Consider the following 19,522-nt stretch of genomic DNA (forward strand, 5'->3'; position numbering starts at 1 on the left):
GAAAGATTTGGGATTCGAGATAATATTAGCTTCAAAGTGTAAAATATAATTTCGGTATAAAAATTTGTTCAAACAATTAAATTCTTTTAGAAAGTACCGGAACTTAAGAAGATGCGCGGAGTCGTTTGAGGATTTATACAATTTGCTAAATTTGTTTTTTAAATTTTTTAGATGCTTTAAACGCTTCGTGTACCACGGTAGTTTGTACACCTTCTTCTTAAGAATAGGGATGTACTGTAGGCATAGCTCATAGAGGGTGGTCTTAAAAATACGGTAACAAGAGGTTACATCACTGCCACGGAAAGTATAACTCCAATCTATATCCGATAGAGCATCATTTAAGGAAGAAAAATCACTCGCTTTATAGTTAAAATTAATACTGCGATCTTCCGGCAATGAATCAAAGTTATAAAACTCCAGCTCAAGAGCGAGAGGCACATGATGCATTATAGCCGGAGAGATGGGAGACATACACTCCGATAACGTGAAGTTTACATTGTCACTGATAAAAGTAAGATCCAATAGTCTATTTAGTTGGTTATAAATACAGTTAACTTGCTGTAATCCAATACTTGAAAAGCTATCAACGATATAAATTTCTGTTGGAGAGCTCACGTTTGCAGTTATAAGAGCAGCAGAATCCCCACTTGGAGTCCAGTTCAACCGGCTAAAGTTGAAATCACCAAGAACACAAATGTGATTATTACCAACGACATCAGACGCCAATGATACGAAGTTATCAGCATGTGCAACGTATAGGCTTTCAGAGCTATTCGGCGGGATGTATGACGCACATATATAAAGGATATCGCCGGAGGAGCTGTGAATACAGACGCAAAGCTGATCAAGGAGCGAGTCAGAATTGGTGAGCGTTACTTGTGAAGCTTTGAATCTCCGTTGAGCCGCTATGAGAACACCACCGCCTCTAGAACATCCCGTCTTCTCAGCATCACGGTCTTTGCGAAAAATGTCGAAAAGGTCAGAATCAAAGATTTCGCAATCAGAAAAGCTGTCGTTAAGCCATGATTCCACAAAAACGTATACGTCATATTCCAAATGAGCAGTTAACATGCGAACCTTTGCACATTTAGTTCGCATACCAGATATATTTTGGTAGTAGATTTTCAGATTATTATCATTGCAGCTGCGATTTGGGCTAGTGGTTCGCTTCCGAGTTGTCCAGTTTTTGAAAAAAGCGGAACGGTCTTACTTTTATATTAGTCGGCCAGACAGCTGGATTCGCAATTTGGTTGTAGAATGCTGGTGAAACGCCAAATTTAAAGTTAAGGCTACGCAAACTATCGACAGAAGCACCCTTTTTAACCAGCTTGTAGCAAGCCAGGTGTTGACTGTCAACGCCTGACTGATTAGCAACATATGAAATTATTTTATCTTCAGTCACGGATGGTTTGAACGAAGAGATGTGTAACCACTTCTTTTTAATTACAACGTCGAGGTCGCATGTTAGTATTACTGCCCACAACAATATTTTTATATCTATTTGATTTCTTGTTGCGAACCGTTTTCCACTCCGCGTATTAATTTAATTCAACTTTTCTAATAGGTGGCAACTCCTAAAATAGTAGCCTGTTTTCCAACGTAGGTCATAAGCTATCCCTGCGCCAAATTTCATGCAAATCCGTTCAGTCGTTTCTGCGTATTAATTTGGTGGCAACTCTTCCAAAAAATTAGCCTATTTTCCACTGTAGTTTTTTAAGAGTTGCCACCTGTTAAAAAAGTTTAATTTATTTAATATGCGGGAACGACTGAACGGATTTGCATGAAAATTTGCACACAAATAGCTTATTACCTATGTAGATTGGAAAATAGGCTACTTTTCTTGAGAGTTGCCACCTGTTAAAAAAGCTTAATTAAATAAATACGCGGAAACGACTGAAAAGATTTGCATTAAATTAATACGCGGAAATGAGTGATCTGATTTGCATGGAAGTCTTTGCACAGATAGGTTATGAGCTAGGTTGGAAAATGGGATACTTTTTTAAGAGTTGCCACCTGGTAAAAAAGTGTAATTAAATTAATACGCGCAAAAGTCTGAACGGATTTGCATGAAGTTTTGCAAGCAGATAGCTTATGACCTACAGTGGAAAATAGGCTAATTTTTTGGAAGAGTTGCCACCAAATTAATACGCAGAAACGACTGAACGGATTTGCATGAAATTTGGCGCAGGGATAGCTTATGACCTACGTTGGAAAACAGGCTACTATTTTAGGAGTTGCCACCTATTAGAAAAGTTGAATTAAATTAATACGCGGANAAATTAATTCCATACTCATGGAGAAAAATTTGCATTATTCGAAAAGGGGCCATGGTACCTCCCGTACAAATTTACTGTTTTATACTGCATATCTCTAGAGGTGTTCAAGGTAGATTACTGGGACTTGCTACTGGGGCATGTAAAATCAACTCTAAATTCATGGAAGAAGATTAAGGTTATAAGAAAAATGGGCGTGGCACTTCCTGTATAAATTGACTTTTTCTTGCCACATATCCCTGGAAGTGTTTGTGGAAGAATACTGTAACTTGGTATGGAGTTGTGTATACAAAATGTATCAATTGCTCATGGAAAAAATGTGAGTGAGGCATGTCGCCTCCCATACATACTAAAAATTTCTTAATACATATCTCTGGAAGGATAGAAAATCTCTGGAAGTATTTTAAATTTGTTATGCAGATTTATTTTATGCGTGCCTTACTGACAGAAAAAATTTCATTTAATGGAAANACCGTACATACTAAACATTTCTTAATACATATCTCTGGAAGGATAGAAAATCTCTGGAAGTATTTTAAATTTGTTATGGAGATTTATTTTATAAGTGCCGTACTGACAGAAAAATTTTCATTTAATGGAGAAGGCAGAGCCAGGTTCGGCCTTATAATGTACAGATGTCATGATGCATACATACCTCTTGATGAGGAGTGGTATTTATCAAGTCCAGGTTACTAAATTTGAGTTGGAAATATTAGCTTCGCCGTGGCACCTCCAAGAAGATTACACGTTCACGCGGCGTATCCCTGGAACCATTCTAAGATAAACTTAGAGGGATTGATATCTTTCGTATGCCTAGCGCACAGAATTTCATAGCCTAAATACCTTAACTCGCTTAAAAAATAACGAGCTATAACAAAATGGGCACAGAAATAAAATATAACATCATTAAATTATTTTCGGAATTTGTATAAAATCGTGGGGTGAAACCCGCGGGTATAAGCTAGTAAATAAATAAATAAATAAATTGAAAACAATCATCCGGAGCAAATCTTTGTGAAAATCAAGGGCTCAAAAACTAGTATTATTGTCGGTAGTGTATGCATCCCACCCCGTTCTTCAAGTGATGTATGCCAGGCTCATATAGCAACATTGACAACTTAACAATATACCAAATGCATATGGTCAACTTTTGGACCTATGTTTCAGTAATATCGAAGCTGTGGTTGATAAACGATTCCTGTTGTTACCGAAGATCTATACCACTCCGGCTTAAATGTTAATATCCACTTTAGCTCCAGTTTGAAGGTAAACTCTCCCCTTGTATACTGCTTTAAAAAAGCTGACTATATCGCACTCAATCGACTCTTCTTGGAACACCAATTGGATCAACCTTTATAAGCTAAATACACTCGATGAAATGTTTTATGAAATAGTTTTTGATGGTATCGCTCGTTTTGTTCCGATTTTTAATAAGAAGCACAACAAATACCCCTTATAGTTTATTAGACGACTAATAAATAAGATTAAGCTTAAGAAGGCAGCACATGCTTATGATCAAAACTTTTTTATATGAAAAAAATCCGCAACATCCTTCACAAAAAAAAAAAATTATTTATATGGAAAAAGTACATAACGCCGTGAGGAAAAAAATATCGAAAATCATATCGAATTTTTAGACATTTCAAATTTACGTTCATTCTTTTTCTGGGGAATCGATGAAACCAAGATTATCTGAAAGTCTGGATTGTATATAAAAAATGATTTTTAAGTTTTGCCCGGTTGGCGATCTTATGCGTATTTTTTTTGTTTCAATTTGATGTTGGTGGTCGCAGAGCAGCTGAAATTGATTTAAATGTAAATTAAAATATTTATACGATTAAAGTCTCCTCTGTGGGTGTTGGGTCCGAGAAATCTCAATTTGCAGTTTTATTTTTACCGAAAACGGCCGCAGGGTGCGATGTGCAAACAATGTTTCTCAACATTGTTGCTAAACAATGTTACTTCATTTTCTATTGCACCAAAGCGTACTCAGCGGCCGTTTTTGGTAGAACTAAATTGCAAATTCAGATTAATCGGACCCCAAATGCCTGGGAAAACTAAGAAATTTCATATACTAAAATTAAATGGGCTATAAATATAAAACTGCATACTTGATTTTTTTAATTCTTATTAAAAAGTTTGCAATGTTGATGAAATGTTGCAGATTTTTCAATTCCGTACACAGTTTCATACCAGGATGTTGTTTAAAATATAAGCCATATTTTATTAAAAAATTAACCAAAATTTAGAAGTATGAAAAACACTGCGATAACTAAAAAAAGAAACCATATTGCATTGTTAACTGATTCATATTTATGGGGAAATTTTACTGTAAAAATGTATAAACGCAAATATTATGTTATAATACAATTGTTTAGACCACAGTATACAGTAAACCAGCCATTGACAATATGCTTATTTGAAAATTAATACATGAAATATTGTGAATGTATAGGATTTTTTTGTCATTAACCCATAGGCAACGACTGATGTAAGAGTACCCACAAATGTTTGTTGAAATGTAAATTTGAACAGCAAAATTCGTAAAAAAATAATAAAACAAAAATATTTTAATTACTACGTGGGAGGTGTTCGTGGTTATTGGCAGATTTCGCCAAAATTTAACACTAACCTAAATTATACCAAAGGCAACTTCGACACCGACTTTCGTTAAAATATCGAAATTTTGTTCAAGTTAGCGTGTTTACAAACAGAGAGGCCTGGACCAATTCATCTCGTCATTCTGAATATTTTGATATATATGTATGCATATGTGTATATATGTACATAGATTTTATACGGTTAACAAACGCGCTTGCTTATCTGCATAAACCGTCTTTACTTGCATCAATTCATGCATTATCCTCTTTCAAATGTGAATAAGCGGTTGAAGAAATACATACAAATTTTGTACATTCCAAAATAAGCTAAGTAATGCTTGTTTTACCGCCTAATCGATGGGACCATTTTACAAAGTCAGCCCACCATTATTCACTCAAAGTTGTGTTCGGAACACGGTTTGACTTATGTAGGAACTGCATCCGGTCATAATCGCTTACGCTTCCCGCTTGATTTGCTTGGAATTTGGTTTTTCTCGTTATTTTATTTTATGTAACTTGAAAATATTTTTCCCTATAAGAAAATATTTAAATTGGATTTCATTTGGGTTAACGAAAACGACAACTGTGAAAAAATATCAACCAATACATTCAAACAAAATGTCAAATAAGCATATTTACATTTTTTGTTTTGGCTATCTGGATTACTGTATACTGTGGTTTAGACATTCTTCAAGAATTTTATTGGTACATTGGCGGTCAAAATAATAGCAGCAAAATTCAAAATGATACTGTTGGGAACTTATCTTTATTTATTTATTGTTAATAATTTTCACTTAAAATGTGGGTCGGATCTATATCAGATACCACATAAATAAAAGTTTTGAAGTTTACAAAAACTATTTAAACTTAAAAGATGTTCATCAAACTTTTTTAAATTAGATTTCTTAGAGAGATTTCGGCTATGCAGTTTTATAAACTATTCAATTATTATACTAAAATATAAAGTTCAACTTTCAAGTTTCTAAAAATTACAGTTAATATTTTTAGAATTTTTTTTTGTTGAGGGTTTTGCGCATTTTCTTCCATATAAAAGTAAGTTTTGTTCATGCGTTATATGGAAGCAAATGCGCAACATCCTCGACAAAAAAAAAAATAAATGAAAAATCAGTGGTAATTTTTGGCGACTTTAAACTTGCACTTTATATACTTGCACTTGCACTTTATTATACTAAAATTTGATGGGCTATAAAACTAAAAATCGAAACTTTTATACATTTTTTTTTTTTAAGTTTGATTAGTTTTTGTAAACTTTGTGCAAGCTTTGAAACTTTTATTTGTGTGGTATCTGATATATGTATGTAGGTCGACCCATATTTAAAATGAAAATTATTTACAATAAATAAATAAAGATAAGTTGCCAACAACATCATTTTGAGATTTGCTGCTATTATTTTGAACGCCGCTGTATGTACAGTAAGTAACGCAAACAAGTGTTCACGTGTTGATTTTTTTTCATATTCACAATGTTTTTTATTTTTATTTTTTAATGAAAATATTGTCCATGCTTTAACGAAAACCATATTAATCAAAGTGTTAAAACTTTACAACAAATTTTTATCAACATTTTTGATGGAGCGCAGTTATTTTTAAAACATCGGTCCTTCGACCGATTATATTCCTGATATATATAAATGATGTAATAAAATATTCAAAACTTTCAATAAAACCGTTGAGATTAATTAAAAAAAATGAAATTATTCCGAATCGGTATCAGGAATAAAAATTCTCCTAAACGTATGTTTTTCTAACTTATTTATGATTACGGGCTAAAGCCAAAAGATATTCTTATAGATAATAATACTTGGTTTTGTTTCCATATTCAAGGTTATCAATACAGTAGGAATTGTAAATAATGTTACCTTTTTTCTTTACAGGATATGAATCCGAGTACCATTATGGCTCAGATTTTGGAGATTCGAGTGAAAAGAGTGATATAGATGACGAATTACTTTGCTCTGCAACAGATGAAGAGGAGAGTCTGGATGCGGCAAATGAGAGTGAATCTGAATTCTCTGTATGCAGTTTTACACAAAATGGTCTTGGTCGTCCACCGCGACCACCAAGTCCTGATCCAATTTGGTTACAAGATCGTGAATACGATCCTCTAGAAATGCCAGACTCTTCGGAAGATTTATTAATGAAAAATGAATTGTTACTTAAGTCTTTGAGTATTTATGAAGTTTTAAGAAGATTTCGTCATCTGGTACGCTTGTCACCATTCCGTTTTGAAGACTTTTGTGCCGCTTTGGCTAGTGATGAACAAAGCGCACTTATTGCTGAAGTACACATTATGTTATTGAAAGCTATTTTGCGTGAAGAAGATGTGCAAGGGACACACTTTGGACCGCTCGATCAGAAAGATACAGTCAATATTAGTCTATATCTGATTGATGGCATTACCTGGCCCGAAGTACTACGCAGCTATGTAGAAAGTGATACAATTTTCAGTCGTGAAGTATATAATATATTATGTGCTGGTGATTACCCATTTACAGGGGTAACCGATCGCATAATAGTTTTACAATTTTTGACCAATCAATTTTTAACAACGAATGCTGTTCGTGATGTAATGTTACAAGAGGGGCCAATACACTACGATGATCATTGCCGTATTTGCCATAGATTAGGTGATTTGTTATGTTGCGAAACATGTCCAGCCGTGTATCATTTGGAGTGCGTAGATCCACCGCTGAATGATGTGCCAACCGAGGATTGGCAATGCAATTTGTGTAAGTCACATAAGGTTAGCGGAGTTGTTGACTGTGTGTTGCCACAGGAGAAGCAAGGTGTGCTTATAAGGCACGAAATATTAGGCTTGGATAGGCACGGACGTAAATTTTGGTTCATTGCACGTAGAATATTTGTCGAAGGCCAGCCTGAATATGATAATGGCAAAATTTGGTACTACAGTACAGAATCAAAATTAGAGCAGTTACTAAACCTTTTAGACAAAGACGACTTGGAATCTGGGCTGTATAATCAATTGACAGAACGGAAAGATGAGATTATACGTCAAATGAAATTGACAGAGTCTATTACGAAGGAACAAAACAAGTACCAAAGGCTATCATATATTGACGAGGAAAACAAGAAGACATGGGCTTTGCTCCGTGGTACTGAGGAGGCAGATGCACAAATGAATGAAAGCGGCACAGAAAATAAGATGATGACACGTCTGAAAACCAGTCAAAATGCAAACGATCTCACGCACTTCAAACTAGGTATGGAGCATGGTTTTAAGAACTACGTAAATCAATACACATCAAATCAGATTGCTTTGAATAAACCGCAGCGCAACGAAGAGCGCGATAAGCGTCGTCACTTGTCACATAAATTTTCACTCACCACAGCCTCAGAATTTAAATGGATCGGTGTTACGATGGGCAGTTTGGATAGTATCACTCAAACTTTGCGACAGACACTACTCAACTTTGAAGAAAGCGTACCTTCGTCGTTTATGATACCGAATTGGCGCCTCCTCAAATGGAAATGGCGCAGGACAGTAGGTGATGCGCGTCGTCCAACAGAATTCGTCGTAGTATTACTACTACTCCAAGCATCACTTAAAAATGTGATCTTTGCCAATGTTTGGCATGAACAACTAGGCCATCTGACTTTGTGCCGCATAACTTCGTCAGAGCGTGAAGAACGCAAGAAAATGGAGAAGCGTGAAAAACGCGAACGTGACGATGAGGAGGAACGGAATCGTCTCGCTTTCAACTATATAAAATACTCCTTAGGACTAAAGCATCAGGTATGGAAACAGAAAGGCGAAGAATACCGTATACACGGTCAATGGGGTTGGATGTGGCTATCGACTAGTCGTCGTTGCGGCGTCGGCGGTGGCAGCAGACGACGTGCCTCATATCGGCACGGGCTGGCTATACCGCCCGTGAAGGTGAATGTGCACTTCACAAAAGGCAGCGATGTGGATGAAATAGTTAGCGTAGATCCACGCACACACAAATTCCTACTGCAATGCAGCGCGGCAGTTAAGCAAGGCGCCGATTATTATTACTTACAAAAGTTTAGGGATGTGCAAATACTAGACTTCGATAGCGATGATGCAGCTGATGGCGACGCTGGCGCAGCAAATAATATTGGTACAATTGATGTTTCCAAGTCGTTAGCTATGCCCGGCCGACTAATGTACCCGAAAATTGCGCGTAAAAGCCGACTCGACGACTTACTTGCACGACGATTGGAATTGAAGCAAGCCGAGGAAGAATTGGCAGTTAAAACTGAGAAGGATGCGGATGATTCACCGACAATTACCGCCACAGAGGCGGATGATACAAAGGCGGAACCAAATAGGAAGGCGGCCAAACGAACATTCCTAGAGCGTCGTCTAATGGATATACAATATGTACAGCAGAAGAACGCACCTAGTAACGATGTTAATCTGGACTTGATTAATTCGTTAGCAAAGAAAATTCAAACAGTTCGCCTGCAATTCAGTCAGTTGAATAGATTCGCCAAGCAATATCGTTGCTACACAAAAGAGTGCAACACCAATTCCAATGCAGTTTCACAAATAACCCAAAACACTTGCTATTCACCACTATGCCTCCAGAAAGCACGCGCTAAGAAAGAGTTGTTGCTTTTGTTGCGCAAAGCACACATTGCTGGCAAAGGCTCCAAGGAAACAGTAGCTGCAATATTGGGCGCTGTGAAAAAGCCGTCGATACTGGAGCAAAAACTTACTGAGGGTAAAAAGGATGCATCACTCATGTTGGATGAGGCCGAGGATTGTCGCTGGTTGATCGATGAAAGCCCATTGGATTTGGTGCAAGATTGGGAACATGCACGCACTGTAGCAGTGCCATACGATAAAAAGCTCTGGCGTGATTGTTACATATCGAAGCAAGAAGAAAACTCTGCGACCGTCGCCGGTAATGTAGTAAAGGAGGAAAACCAGGGCACCAGCGATGGTGCTGGTACTACAGATGAGCGCATGGAATTCATTGATAGCATCGATGTATGCAGCAATGTGGAGATCGAGAGCTCTGAGACAACCAACGACGACTCGCTGGCTGCGCTTACGGCCGGCAACGATGCTTCGTTGGGCATGGACGCTTCACTCGCTAGAAAATGCAAGAAGTCGCAAAAGGCGCGCAACAGCAAGTCGTACATCGGCACCAAGGATGTGCTCAATCAAACCTATGAAAAACAAACGACAGCATCGAATATCAAACAAAATCGAAGATTTCCCACACAGCCGCGCGTCACAAAACGCGAAGATGTTACAAAATATGAAAAAGAATACTACGCGAATGGCAAGGAGCGTTTGTATGCAGCGGAATCACCACGTGGTCGCATCTACCTGTGGCGTGAAGCGGCCCAATTACAACAAGATCACACTCAACCCAAGGTGGAGGAGGGGAAAACGCACGAGCAATCAAAGAACACACCCATCGGTTCAACATATCCCCTCACATCGCAATTCCTAACACACAAGCTGAATATGAGCTTACTGGTGTTGGCGCCGTACGAGGTAAAGAAATTGGCGCGTTTGGGTGGCAAGGTGTCCACTAATGGCTTTCATCATTTGGCCAAGAACAATTCTGTTTGGCCATATCCATGTTCGCGTCCGCTTTTCAAAACTTGCTGGTCATTTCGTACCAGCAAAGCAACGACGCTGGCTGCTATCGCCTTACAGTTGCGCATACTCTGGTGTTGTTTACGCTGGGATGATATGATAGCCAAACCCCCATCAGCAGATGGTAAACATCAAGTGACTAGTGACACGGAGATTGTTACGCAGGAGTTATTAAAGCTGCGTCATTTGGGACGTTACGGCGAACGGACGCAGTATTTGCGACGCAAAGTCGTTGTGCCACTGGAGGTGCCCAAAACCATACGAGGTAAGTTTGAAGATCTTTATGTGTTCAAATCATTTGCAACTGCATTTATTAGGATTTTTTTTTGTTTGAATGGTTATGCAATACATACAGTGGAGGGGGCATATAATTAATGACNGCTTTATGTGTTCAAATCATTTGCAACTGCATTTATTAGGATTTTTTTTTGTTTGAATGGTTATGCAATACATACAGTGGAGGGGGCATATAATTAATGACACGGCTTGTTTTCAAGTTTTGACAATCTTTTACAAAAATATAGTTCATACCGAAAACCATAACCGCCGAAAAGATGTAAGCGATATTGTCAACCAATTGTAGTTCGGCGTTATGGAATATTTAACTTTGTACGTATGCAATGCAATTGTCATTTAGGAAGTCAGCCATACTTTTCCAAAACGCATCCGAAAAGTTATCGAAACGTATAGCTAGAGTAATCAGAGCATCAAAAACAAAATTCATGCTTCGTTTGGTTTTGGTTACAATTTGTATTTTAAAATGCAAAATTCCGAAATGGTGATTGTTTTATTAAATATTCGAAATATGCAATGAATATGGGTGCAATGTTTCACAACTCTGGCATATACAAACAGTTTAAATACCGCAGTAGAACAGTATCCATTGTATTTCCAACTTTTTAATAAAAAAAAAATCCAGGAAAAAATGAGGTTATGCAGTTTTATAGACCCTTCAATTTCCATATGAAGCAGTTTCGATAATTTTTTATATGGTATGAAATGAGCAACACCGTGAAAAAAAAAATCTCAAAGTTACACGAGATTAAACTACTGAAAGGGCTATAAAACTGCATAGAGATTCTGATTAAAACTTGATAACCATTTTTGTTAAAATTTGTAGAAATTTTATAAATAATATTTTATAACACAAAGCAACTTGTAATTACTAAACTTTTTGTACAATTGTAGTCTGTTTCCGTAACACAACGAACACACTTGAACAGTTGTGTTACGACTTTTCTACAATTATGAACAATTTTCTACCTATCTCGAACGCTGAGTAGATTCAGTTTAGTGTAGTATTTGTGCCGTTAGCATACCATTTTGCTGTTGATATGTGGTCAAGTGATTCCGAAAGTGAAAACGAAAACATTCCTATAGTGTATCGGTATCGAGAGAGAATGAACACTTTCTTCCTGAGAGACGCAGAATTTGTGGAAAGGTTCAGACTGAATCGAGAATAGGCCCAGTAATCGCGAATAAAACAACTCGATGCTATGAAATAATGCAACTTTTTCCACATTATTGGTTTTGCAGCCATATTTAATTAATAATATATGTTTTATTTTTCGCCGCAAGTGGTATACGTCCGTTGAAGGCAAATGATCGTAATAGAGCTCATGCTAGTAGGGAGACGATAGGCCTCAATAATGATAGTATACAAGATTACCCATTCCTGCGGTTGATGACGTCACTTTCGCAACGAATAGAGGAGATGGAGGAGAAAAAAAGGCGGCGGCCGCCATTTGTAAAAAAATCGTAGTTGTGTTCATCTACTTTTTGAAGATCGAAGAAAAATTTAATATTACGCCCAGAAATAGCGAAATAGAGAATAATGAAACACTAAGCTAGTAGAAATTAGTAACGCGAGACATGCAGCCTCATTGCATAAGTCGTAAATTAGGCTAAATTGTACGACTCGACAATATTGGCATTGTCTACTGTCGTGCCGAAATAAGTAAACGACGAAAAGCGTCGGAAACTATACAGTGCTGCCAAGTTTTTACGTTTTAATACACTAGTCGAGTGTAAATTTTAGGCAATGACGTGATTCGCATTCTACACGACTCTCGCAATGAGGGTGATTATCTTATTAAATTGAGTTTTAGACATTCGATACGATACTAGGGTTCTGGTATCGTATCGTATCGAAATTCGTGTCCCTACTCCGTCATCATCGACTGCGGGCTCGGGTTCTTCTCCACAACTTTCCGTGCTGCTACCATTTAGTAGGGCGGAAGACTGTTCCCTCCATAATTTAAGTACGCTTTGGACATCAGTTACTAGGTCGGCATTATTGTTCTTACAGGAGTACGCCCCGGTCTTTAAACCTTCCGTAAGTCGCCTAATTCTCTGGTAAAATTTTCCGGCATTCTTCCTTTCGGCCAGCATTTCAAGCTCTTCGCACTTACGTATTTCGGCCTCTCTTATTGCGGCAAATACGTCGCGCCCGATCGCAGCGTGGCCCTGTAGGCGGCATCTTTTTTCTCTGCAGCTTCCTGACACTCCTCATCGTACCAGTTGTTCTTTCGGGCCCGCTGAAATCCGACTACTTCTTCGGCGGCGGTACTTAATGAGCGGGAAATGTGGTTCCACTGCTCGCATATGTCGGTTTGCTGAAGAGTGCTCTCTGAGAGCAGGTGTGAGAATCGAGTAGCGAAAGCGCTGGCTGTCTGTTGTGATTGCAGCTTTTCGACGTTTAGCTTTCCTTGCATATTTGGGCGCATATTTTTTGCTGCACTGAGGCGGGTGCGTATCTTGGCTGCAACACGATAGTGGTCCGAGTCGATGTTTGGGCCTCGGAGTGTGCGTACGTCTAAAACACTGGAAGCGTACCTTCCGTCTATCACAACATGATCGATTTGGTTTCTCGTTTTTCGATCCGGAGACAGCCACGTAGCTTGATGTATCTTTTTATGCTTGAACCTAGTACTGCATACTGCCATGTTTCGGGCCCGGACGTTTCGTCGTGGAGGCTGAATTTTCCGACTTTGGTTCCAAAGATCCCTTCCTTGCCCACCCTGACATTGAAGTCGCCAGGCACGATTTTGATATCATGAGGGGGCAGCGCTCGTATGTGCGCTCCAAGCGCTCATAGAAGAGATCCTTGGATGCCTCATCCTTCTCTTCCGTCGGGGAATGGGCGCAGATGAGCGAGATGTTGAAGAATCTCGCTTTGATGTGGATTGTGGCTAGACGCTCGTCCAAAGGGGTGAACGACAGTACTCGGCGACGGAGTCTCTCTCCCACAAATACAACACCGAATTTTCGCTCCTTTACGTGGCAACTGTATTAGACGTCGCAAGGCCCCAGACATTGCTTGCCTTGCCCCGTCCAACGCATTTCTTGGATGGCGGTGATGTCAGCTTTTGTCCTTACGAGGACATCAACCAGCCGGGCAGAGGCACTTTCTCCATTAAGGGTCCGGACATTCCAGGTGCATGCCTTCAAATCGTAGTCCTTTAAACGTTTGGCGTGGTCGTCATCATAAGGGGGGTCTCATCCGAGGCTTTACCTTGCTTCTTCACTGGAAGTGGTTTTTACGTGGCGGGTCGCAAGCCCAGCGCACAACCCATTGCTGGGACGGGGGTGGTTTCGCAACCAAATACACGTTTATATAGCGAGTCGCTTGCTCTAAGCAGACACCCGCTTGCAGCCGCACCTACTGGTGAACAGACGCTGCAGACTTCAATGAGCCCTTAAACCGAATAAGTCGGAGTGGCCCCACCGAAGCTCCCTCTCTTTCTGCCGTGACCCAAGGCTCCACTCGGATTGGTTACCGCATCTCGCACATGTGCTGCTCGCGTTGCCCAGAGTGCGCGAACGAGGACGCAACCGTGCAACTGTAACTGCATACCCAGCGCAACGACTATACCCCATTGCACTCCAACAGTAACTATTTGCTAGTAAGAAGATGGCATGATGCTTAATGTAATTCGAATTACCGAAAGAATTGTGGGTGGTGGATTTAGAGTTGCAATTGACAAAATACATAAACCTATTTAAATATATATTAAGATGGGAAATACTATTTTTCTTAGAAATTTGCGTCGGAAAATAACAGATTAATCAACTGTTCATAAAACTTGCACCTTCTTGCTGGTTTTGCATTTTCGTACTTTCTTGCATATTTCTCTCATTGGGAGTAAATATTGGCTTACTCTCCGAAATTCGGTTACTGGCAAGCTACTGGATATTTTTTGCTGGAGAATATGAAAACACAACCGATATGATCCATATCGATATTTTTGCCATTCGATACCTTTTACTCGATAGTTTTCAAACTATTTTTTTGGAATCGAATACCAGAATCCTTGTATCGTATCGAAGCGCAAAGGTGCATTACAAAGTTATTGTAATTTTTAATATATTGTACTTAATATTAAAGATAATTGTCTTTTATTAAATTCTTTTCGAGGAAAAGTACATAAGGGCATTTCCAATATGGCGTGGCGTGACAAAATGTTAATGGAAAACGTCAAGATTTTAAAACTCTGGGAATTGGTCAACACTATTTATAGTAATATTTGAAATATTTAAGGCTGATTTTCCAAGTTCCAAAATGTAAAAATTTTTCCTGTTTTTTTAAACAACCGAAGTATCTGATGTCACGTTGAATGCCATTACGCTACTATAATCTCCATTAAAACTTGTTTTGTTAATATGGTTTTTTAAACTAATTTTTATGTCTAATATATTTTTTATTTTGACTGCAGCGCACTCTATCGGTTCCCATTATTGCAAATTTATGTCGTACTATGGCCTACCGCTGGAAACGCCCATATGTCTATACTTTGGAATTGATATGTAGAACAATATTGATATATTTTGGGCTTTAGAGTGTCCAATATTCAGATTTAATATTTTGAGTTTTGTATCGATATTCGGACTATCGATTATTTTTATCCCGATAATAATGGGTACCCGATGTATTTACAGCGATACTTTAAATGAGTACTATATCGATACTTTCGGCTCGATATCGTGCCCCTACTTGTTAATAGACTAACCATTAATTTCTGATTTTTCGACTAGTTTTCTTTGAGTAAACATTTATTTGTATTTTTCCAATACTTTTGATTATTGAAAAAAATCCAACCGCGCTAATAACAATAATTTTATGGTGAAAAACTGTCACTATTCGAATAATTTCGGTTAGTCGATTTTCAGAACACTCGATAGTGAGTCGGATAGTAAAATAATATTGGCTGCATTTCTTTATTTATTCTGAACGTTTGGAATTAACTTTTTTGTTTATTTATTCTTTAGAACGTTCCTGATGATATGTTGACGTATATTTCAAACGCATTCTGTTTATTCCGCCTGTGAAATGGGATTATCCGGATTAAAGAAACGCAGCCATTGTGTTATAAAAAACTTTAGAACTTGTAGCTACAAGCGAATCACTAATAACTTGTCGTCGCCTGGATAAAAGATTGTCGTATGTTTATTTCGGTAGGTTGTGGGAAATCGCGATTGAAGTTTGGATTACAATTTCTCAAAAACGCGAAGATAGATTTTCTCAATATCTTGGAAACTTAAGGAGATATCTAAAAACTCATAACACCAATCAAAAGAACTTGTTTTAAAATATATAACAGCATGTAGAACTAAAAATCGTCAAAATGGCGCTTACGACAATCTTTTACCCAGGCGACGTGGTATACTTGTTACAATTGTAAACATTGTAGAATTGGCCCCAGGTTGTAGCAGTAGAGCAAATGTTTGAATTTTTATTTGTTTGTTTTTTTTTCAAAATATGTGGTCTTTAAACTGTCAAATATTGTTAATTTTTTATACAAATGTTTTAATTGCCAAAATGTATCTTCAAATAAGCGTTTTAAACCCAGCCTTTGGAAGATTTGCTTAACTCAGGAGCGTAAACGCTGATTATTGGAATGATACAAATTTACAAAGAACAAAATTCGCACCAATTTTTAATTTTATTTTTATTTAATTTTTATTCCATTTATTTTTTTTTTTATTTTTTTTTTTATATTTCACGTCGCCCACTATGGTAAGAGGCCATGAGGGCCAGAGTATCCTAACTGACATTTCAACAGTTGAGGTGCACCTCAAAATACATTACTACAATCGGAAGGGTAATACCCCCAGGCACGTCCTTTTAGTATTCATTTGTCAGAAGCATCACGTAGGCGCAATGAACTGTTTAGGTAAAGACCGCTATAATTTTTTATAGATCCTTTCTCATATTACTAAGAAAAATTTTAAGATAGGCTCCTTTGGCCCTCATGGCCTCATACGTATTTAAAAAGTATAAAATTTTTGGACATCTTAGATCACAGAACCAACAACAATATACACATGGCCAAAAGTTGTAAAGAAACCGTATCCCTAGTTAAGTGGTCACCACTGTATATATATGTAAGTAATTTTGCACATCTCCTTGGAGGGAGTTTAGACTCATTGGATTTTTTTTTTTTCTGAAATGCTGAAAAAACCTTAAAATTAAAAATTACATGAACAAATCACACCAAGTAAAACTTCAATGCAAAATAATAAATCATAAAAATGAGGCAGATATAAATAAAATTGTGCATTTTCAGTTCTAATGAAACCATTTTCAAATTAAATGAAACCTTTTTTAGATAAAGCGAAACCTTTTTCAAATTAAATGAAACCTTTTTCAGATTCAATGAAACTTTATTCAAATTAAATTAAACTTTTCAAATGAAATGTAACATTCTTAAAAGGAAGTTTCATTTAATTTGAATAAAGTTTCATTGAATCTGAAAAAGGTTTCATTTAATTTGAAAAAAATTTCGCTTTATCTGAAAAGGGTTTCATTTAATTTGAAAATGGTTTCGCTTGACCGGAAAAAGATTTCATTTAATTTCAAAAAGATTTCACTTTGTTTGAAAATGGTTTCATTTAACTTGAAAAAAGTTTCACTTAAAATATATACAAGCATGTGCAAAGCTGTATGTGTAAACATTTCATATCAGAAATTTGTTTATGCACAAGCACTTCTCAACTGCCAACACTCCCGCTTGATGCATCACAACTGCTCCGGAGTTGTCTCATGGGGCTCTGTATGGCTTTCAACATACAGATGTGAAACAAGAGTTCCCATCGGTCACATCGCCTATCGAATTTTTCGAACATACATAAATACATAACCGGTGCTCAACAATTTCGCTTTGTGCATCCCCGAAAACTCCTGCGGAGTGTTCTAAACGGCACAACCGCAGCGCTATATTGAAATGAAGCAAATTAATAAACGAAAACGGTAAAAATGAATAAATATATTGGAAATAATAATAATAAATAAACTGGAAACAAAAAATTATACATAAAAAATCAATCGAATAATTAAAGATTAAATAAAATCAAAGAAATTAAAAACCTTAAGTAGGTTAATAGTAAAAAAATGTTTTTTCAAACAATCTTTCTATATAAAATAAATAGAACAAAAAATAACAAAATAAAACAGATTAAAAAAATAAAGAAATTAAAATTAAATAAAAATACTGGAAAAATAACAAGTAAAAACTAGATAATAAATTTATACATACATACTTGTGTTTAAATAGTCGTTAATTAACAAGGAAAGTAGTTAATAAATTCTTAAAATAAAACTACAAATTCATAACTGTATTTTTGTTTAAAGAAATAAGATTTAAAATATTGCATTATTTGTGGTTATTCGAGTCTTACAGTGAATTGGTTTGAGCTAATGTGACCTCTCTCAATTAGTTAAACTTCAAACACTTCGAAAACATAAAAAGTCCTTATTAGTGATGATTTTACTAAGATTTTTATTTTTTTTTTTATATATATTTCCAAAAACAGAAGTCACATCCATTCGTTCTGGTCTTCGAAAACGCAAACGAGCCGAATCGCCACAACCAACTGAACCGCAAGTAACTGAAGAATGGGTAGAAGAAGATAAATTAGAATTATGGGAGATTAAACTAATGGGTGAGCGTCAGGAAAAGAGCCGCCAGGCAGCCATGACACGTTCAGTTGCCTTGCGTCAAGCTGCAGAACAAGCTAATGCTTCGCCATCGTCCTCTTCAGCATCCAGTTCGGGTTCGAATGGATCTATAACTAAAGTTGTAATAACAGCAAAGAGTAGTGAGGAGGTAAAAGAGAAAATGGAGCACCAATTGAAATTGCAACGTGCTGCGCATCAACAGAAGAAGAACCCAGATAATACTAAAGTGCAGACGCAAGGTACAGTGTTTGCAAAAAAAAAATATATATATATATCTACAAGTAGTTACAATGTTTTTCAACTTAAATTTCAGTAAAAGGTCAAGTAATTGGTAGTCGGCGTGTTATTGTCAAGAATCCCGATGGCACCACTCGCATCATACAACAGGCCATCACATCCCCTGCTGTTGGCGCACAAAAGACAACTAATACCGTTACACAAGCTAAAACTGCGTCAAGCACTGAAAATGCAACAGGCAGCGCTGCACAAACGCAGCAGCAGCAAACCCCTACTCCGCAACAGCATAAAGTGCAAATCATACGTGGCCCAGATGGTAAAGTAAGTGTACGAGGATTAAATCCCGGTCAGCAATTGATACAAATGCCCGATGGCAAACTGCATGTGCTGACAACAACCACAACAGCAGCAGCATCAACAGGCAGCACGCAAGGTTGGTTACATATAAAGTTGAATAGAATTTGTAAATACATATTATTGTGTTGATATTAATTTGATGAAAAAACCATAAAGCATGAATTTGAAGTAATATAAATAAATAAATAATTTGTTGATATATTTATTTTTAACTTTTCATTGCAGGTGTTGTCGCAAAGAAATTACCAGTGAAACAAGCCACGCCCACGAACTCCCCTACCGTCGTCAAGCAAATAACGGTCAAGCCAATACAGAAGACGGTGCCAGTACAAAGTACCCCAAAGGTATGTAGCGCAATACCAGATTTTTTGCTTTATATAAAAGAAAAATTTTAAGTAAAAAAATGTATGCTTCTTTATTTGCATAGAGCAACGCATTATTAAAAAAATGTTTTAATCAGATTCTTATCAAAATTTAC

The 19,522-nt window shown here is 37.1% G+C and overlaps 1 protein-coding gene across 2 annotated transcripts in view; it reads left to right on the forward strand.

The window, feature by feature from the left end:
• The window catches only part of E(bx) (nucleosome-remodeling factor subunit NURF301 E(bx)), a 32,915-nt gene that overhangs the window by 4,077 nt on the left and 9,316 nt on the right, over nt 1-19,522 (forward strand). For both annotated transcript variants that reach the window (XM_017626301.1, XM_017626302.1), the window contains exons 3-6: nt 6,769-10,758; nt 18,306-18,689; nt 18,764-19,120; nt 19,270-19,388. In XM_017626301.1, the coding sequence (XP_017481790.1) occupies nt 6,769-10,758; nt 18,306-18,689; nt 18,764-19,120; nt 19,270-19,388 (4,850 nt within the window). The remainder of the gene's footprint in view (nt 1-6,768; nt 10,759-18,305; nt 18,690-18,763; nt 19,121-19,269; nt 19,389-19,522) is intronic.

Source organism: Rhagoletis zephyria, unplaced genomic scaffold (assembly GCF_001687245.7).
Source record: "Rhagoletis zephyria isolate East Lansing unplaced genomic scaffold, Rhagoletis_zephyria_1.1 Rzeph_scaffold_04539, whole genome shotgun sequence".
Taxonomy (NCBI): Eukaryota; Metazoa; Arthropoda; class Insecta; order Diptera; family Tephritidae; genus Rhagoletis; species Rhagoletis zephyria.